Here is a 6,000-nt window from a genome sequence, read left to right as displayed (position 1 = left end):
TATTAAATGCTAAAGGGTAAATGAATAGAATAATTAAAAAATAGAATTAAAAACGGTAAAAGGAAGCCTAAAAAAAAGTGTTGTTTTAAAGAGTAACTGAGGACACAGAGAGAGAGAGTTTGGCTCGCCTGATCTCGCTTCAGGCCGTGCTGGAGAAAACTGGATTGTCCTGAAATGCATCCCAAGCCTGAAGTTTGGGAGGAGGAGGAGGAGGAGGAGGAGGGGGGGGGGAGAGAGAGGGAGGAGGGAGGGAGGGAGGGAGGGAGGGAGGGAGGGAGGGAGAGCGTAATAGCTATCTAATGAAATACAGGAACTCTTGACTTCTGGGAGCGAAGGCCTGCAAACTACGTCAGTGTGCCGCCCTCTTCCCCTTCCTTCTCCTCTGCTCTACCCCTCACACACACACACATACACACACACACACACACACACACACACACACACACACACACACACGCACACACACTTTTCGTTGCCCTCTTCTGTCACAGTGAAGGCTGGCTGCTCGCTGTGCTCACTGGAGGAATGTTTAGGTCACATGGTGTTTTATTCCCACCGGAGCGCATGGGGAGAGGGAGGGGCTGTGTGTGTGTGTGTGTGTGTGTGTGTGCGTGTGTGTGTGTGTGCCTGCGTACTTATGCATATGTGTTGTGAGGGAGGGAGAGAGAGAGACTGACTGTGTTTGTGCATGTCAGTGTGTGTGTGTGCCTGCGTTTGAAAGAGAGAGAGAATCTAATGTGTGTGTGTGTGTGTGTGTGGTCACATGGATGCCTACTACTATGTTTTTTCTGGGCCCTGCTATTATTGATAAATGACACACACACACACACACACACACAGACATACAACCAAAGTGAAATATGGCTTTGAAGTCCCCTCTGCCTGTGTTTTGGGGGACACTGGGAAAGACGTCAGTTTGTTATTAATCCAGCTGGCTGAAGCCTCCAGACTCTTCAGTGTGTTTATTAAATAAAATGATGAAGTTTTAATAAAAAGCCCCAGGAACAGTTTCCCTGTGAAATGTGAAGCTCTGCACATCACTGAGCGTTACCAGAGCCCTTGATAGAGGGAGGTTGGTCAATTAATCGAGGGCTGTCAGGTGATGTAACACACCCTCTGGCGGCCATTAGGGTTGGGCATCGAGAACCGGTTCCAAATTAGAACGAACCGGTTCCAAAATTCCGATTCCCAAGGAATCATTAAGACATTTTAATTCGATTCTGCTTATCGGTTCCTAAACAGATGTCACTCGCGCTAGATTCAGTTTCCGTGGTGGCGGCATGCACCTTTGGTTTGTAGTCTGCCAGTAAAACCGAAGAAGAAGAAGAAGAAGAAGAAGAAGAAGAAGAAGAAGAAGAAGAAGAAGAAGAAGAAGAAGAAGAAGAAGAAGAAGTTTCCTGTTTCTTAGTTATGCAGTTTAGTCTAGTTATGCTAAAAGTGTTAGCGATCTAAAAGTCAGCTAGCCGTGATGCTAATTTTCGCTTTGTTCAACTCCATTGAATTATGCTAAAAGCGTTAGCGATCTAAAAGTCCGCTAGCTGCAATCGTGTTTTTACTAAAGGTATTAGCTCTCTGAACTAATCCAGTACTGGATGGCGAGCCCAGCCCACAAGATACAGAACCTGTTGCCTGCAGTAAGAAGACTGTGAACTAAGGAACACTCACAATTTTTTTCTGTGAAATAAGCATGTGACCTGTTTTGACCCTGCCCCTCAAAAGAATTGTAATCGAGAATCGTTAAGAACTGGAATCGATAAGCAGAATCAGAATTGGAATCAGAATCGTTAAAATCCAAATGATACCCAACCCTCTGGCGGCCATGTTGGAGGTTCAGCTGACTGCATTTCTAGACTTTACATCTTGGCTGACTCAGCACTATGGAACTGACTAATTTCTTTGCTGTTTTTGAATGAACAACTAATCATTTCATCACTGACACGTCTGCTCAGTTTTGTGTTTAGATAATGTTAGCTTGTAGCTAGCTACCTAGCATCTGGTCGGCTAATGCCGGGCTCAGATCACAGGAGTTTTTTGCCGATTTATCCCTGATTTGCCCCTCCCGACAATCGGAGGAGAAATCTGGATCTGAGTCTTGGTCGGAACCGAAGTTCGGCGCAGAATATCTGGTAATGTGAGCAGTTTACAAATCAAATCTGAACCCTCCCGAACCGTTCGAAGACGCATCGGAGACTGTTTGATATTTGCGAGTATCTGCACGGCGACGTCACTTCATTATGCCTTTCAACATTGGACAATACAACAAGATAATCTTAATAATATCTTGTAGTGTGTGATGCACCGACATGTTCTAAACTTTTAGTGTGAGCTTGTTTGCGATTTGAGAGAAGAAAATCGGTTAAGTTTCTCCTTATGTGCGTGATGCAACCCGATTTCAAAATCGGTTAGGATTTTAAAACTCCTGTAATCTGAGCCCAGCTTAAGGCACTTTCCTGGCTATGTAGCCTATAGTCCAATTTTAGAGCAAGCAATGAGTAAATTTTTACATATTTAAACAATGCGTAAACAGCTGTAAATATCAAAAATATGCAGCAGAAAAGTACAAGATAACGCTTTATTTTCATCACCCCAGAAGACGTAGTCTGAGACGTTTACTAAATTTTCACTTTTATTTTTATATTTTTTAATTCTTTATTTAGGGATAACAGGGATTTAGATTACAAGAGACATATATTAATACAGTAGAGATATTAATAAGCAGAGGTTTTACACAGGTGAATTGTATCATTATGCACATGTACAATTTTCCTCTTTCCTTCCCGAAATCCTTCTAAATTTTTTTTTATTTATTACAACAATTGTGGGTTTCTAGAACTTTGTAAACTTTCACTTTTAAACCCTATGGAGCCTCATTTCAGCTTAGACGTCTAGAAACATTTAGAAGTCTTTTAAATGGCTAATCAATGTAAAGTTTCTCAGTGGGTTGTCACTGCCATGTTGTAAACACATACTGAATGTTTGCACACTAGCAAACGTTACGTAGCTAGTTACGGCAATGTGGGTTTACTTGTGACCATATATGCATGTGAATGGATGATATGCTTCTTTGCTCGATAATCAGTCAACCAATAAATGAATGAATCAATTATTCTACCGTGTTACCGTGTAGCCACATTTTATGAATAAGGGTGAAGTGCTTAATGAAGAGCACGTCCATCCCTTAGTGAATGGTTTCTGTCTGGCTCCAGTCAGGCTGCCCGGCCCAGACAGGCTGTTTTACAGCTTTTAGTCGTCCAGCGGATACAACTCGCATAAGAAGCAATTATGTTCTCTTCTACCTCACGTCTGCTTCCCGTCTCTTCTGTGAGAGCGCCGCGAGAGAAAGAGGGAGAGAGAGCGAGAGAGAGAGGGAGAAAATGAGATTTGAACTGTCTCCGCTGTCACTTAGCATTAGTTTACAGGCCCTCGCTGCGAGAAAGGAGGAAGCACTTTGGAGTTTTCCAGTCAGGCTCGGCTTACTGCAAGTCATTCAGCCGGACTGGATGGACGGACATGAACGGAGGTGTAGAGGGGAAGATGGATGCAGGAGGGAATCGATGGATACAGCGTGTCTTATGGGCCCCAAAAACATTGTGAAATGTCTTAAATTGAGTTATCTAAATTCAAGGCTTAATGTGAGACACATATAACCTATACATGTTAAATACAGACAAATATAGCCTGTAGGTCTTGACTAAAGTTTCTTAAACACAGGTGCTTTCTAGTGCTACTCCATTTCAAAACACTATCTATTTTGGAGAAATTTTGCGAATGTACTTGAATGGATAGATGGATGGTGGGCGGTTGAATGTACTTCAGATATGTATGGATGAATGAATGAGTGAATGAGTGAATGAATGCCCAGATGTACATGAATGGGTAGATAGATCATAAATGTCTAGTATATTTTAATAAACCTGCGTCCAAAAGTGACTCTGAATCTGCCAAATTTGGCACACCCGGCTCAAATTTGGGTAAAAATGAACCAAATCAGCCAGAAAATTAACCAATAAGGGCTTATTGGTTGAATGATTTTGCAGGGGAACTGGCCCAATTTGGTCACTGACTGACCAATCAACTGACCCAAGTCAGTGTCTTTCTGGCCCTGGGCCATCGGGCAATCCTCATTATGGAGCCCTGGGTGGGTCTGTGGGATGTTGTCGTCTGCTGCTGCTTTATTTGACGTGTTTTTCACCTCCAGGCGGAATATGAAGTGACTCCAGATGAGAAGAGGAAGGAGTGTGGCCAGGAGCTCCTGGAGAAATACTTCAACCCAAAGGTAGCTGCCGCTCTCACTGACTTCTACTATCACTGCTCATGGGAAACCTTCACAGAGAAGATCCCACTCTCACTAACTTCTACTATCACTGCTCATGGGAAACCTTCACAGAGAAGATCCCACTCTCACTAACTTCTACTATCACTGCTCATGGGAAACCTTCACAGAGAAATCCTTTCAAGCAAAGATCCCACTGTCACTAACTTAATGTCACTGTTAATTTCACTGTTCATAGTGAGTTCATTGTTAGTTTTAGGAAATGTACTTTCACCTACAACTCTCACTACATTTTAATCATCTTATCCAGAGCAACTTACATTGAATGCAACAGTACAATAAGCTTTAATTCCTAGATCACCAACATTATAAGCCAGCAATAGTAAGAAGTGTAACGGTCAGAACCATTATGGCAGTATACTTGGTACCCATTGTGTAAAAGAGAAGTTCTAGGAGAAGAAATACAATACCAATACCAGTTAGGCGGCGGCCACACTGATCCATCAGAAAAGACAGTTATTGATGATAGATTTGTGTCCATTGATTTGTTCTGAGCGTCAACATGGTGGCGAGGCAGAAGAACAGGAAGCTTTGCTCATAATGGAGCTACTTGATAGAAAAACTTCAACTTCAACCTCAACTTCAGCTTTATTGTCCCCGAGGGGAAATTTGTCTTGCAGCCAGATAAAAGATAAAACACACAGAGACATAGGCACACAGACTCAGGTACAAAAAACATGATAAAATACATGAATACATGAATACATGAAGTGACAACAGGAAACCTAGAGTATGTTTAGCCATCGCTAAAACCATCATCAGCCCCCAGTAGTTATATGAGAAACTAATCATCAGCTGGGTCATCATGAGCATTTAACAGTTTGGTGGCCTGAGAAATAAAATAATTATTCAACCTGTTAGACCCGGCCTTAGTTCACAATCAGGACAGGAGAAAGAAGACTCAAACTTACGAAGGCACACAAGACAGACACCTGACACCAAAAAGAAGAAACAGAATCTACAGTATAAATTAAAAAAAGAAACTGAGCTGGAAAACCTCCAGTCATCCCAACGCTCCACCAGGCTTTCTCTGTATTTATCTTTGTTTTGGTCGGACCGTCGTCTCTGTGTTTGCGGCTAGTTTTTCCAAATCAAACGTAGGAATGCTTCTGATTGGCCGAACGGATGCTGACGAATCCTGTCCGTCCATAATAAGTTGAACTTGTTGAACTTTCTGTTCATCAAAACCGCTTAACTTTCTCAAATCGCATCTGCGCATCTCATCTTTGTAAATCTCTCCCGCCCCATTTCTCTCTCTCACCCTGTGTTTTCATATTTCTCTCTGTGTGTGTTTGCCTTTTTCTCCCGTCTGAACATGCTCGTCTGTGAGTGTTGAGGTTAATCATCACCTCAAACCCGGTTTAGATCGTTGAGTCACAGTGTTTTGCTGCTCTAAATGTTTTTTGTTTTTTTCCTGTCCAGTCAGAGGATCACGTTCCAGAGGTGGAGGAGGCCATGATGGCTCAGTGTGTCGACAGACTGCAGCAGGACGCCTGCAAAGAGCTCTTCAAGGACTGTACCAAGTGAGAGCACACACACACACACACACACACACACACACACACACACACACACACACAAGGGATACACTACAGTGCAGGTTGAGGCCTGTAGGATGTAACACTGACTGTTTTCTCCATAAACACCTGAGGAACCTGAGAGTCTAA

At 42.8% G+C, this 6,000-nt stretch overlaps 1 protein-coding gene across 1 annotated transcript in view; it reads left to right on the top strand.

Moving 5' to 3' along the window:
* Nucleotides 1-6,000, top strand: part of LOC139638784 (G protein-coupled receptor kinase 6-like) — a gene marked incomplete at its 3' end in the record, with an annotated part of 60,412 nt that overhangs the window by 28,340 nt on the left and 26,072 nt on the right. Inside the window, exons 4-5 of the mRNA XM_071512814.1 lie at nucleotides 4,199-4,276; nucleotides 5,756-5,856. Of these exons, the coding sequence (XP_071368915.1) occupies nucleotides 4,199-4,276; nucleotides 5,756-5,856 (179 nt within the window). The remainder of the gene's footprint in view (nucleotides 1-4,198; nucleotides 4,277-5,755; nucleotides 5,857-6,000) is intronic.

This window comes from Centroberyx affinis, unplaced genomic scaffold (genome assembly GCF_046629955.1).
Source record: "Centroberyx affinis isolate AG114_WGS23_722 - 3 ecotype Tasmania unplaced genomic scaffold, CSIRO-AGI_Caff_v1 ptg006553l_1, whole genome shotgun sequence".
Taxonomy (NCBI): Eukaryota; Metazoa; Chordata; class Actinopteri; order Beryciformes; family Berycidae; genus Centroberyx; species Centroberyx affinis.
This window is presented reverse-complemented; position numbering and strand designations above follow the sequence as displayed.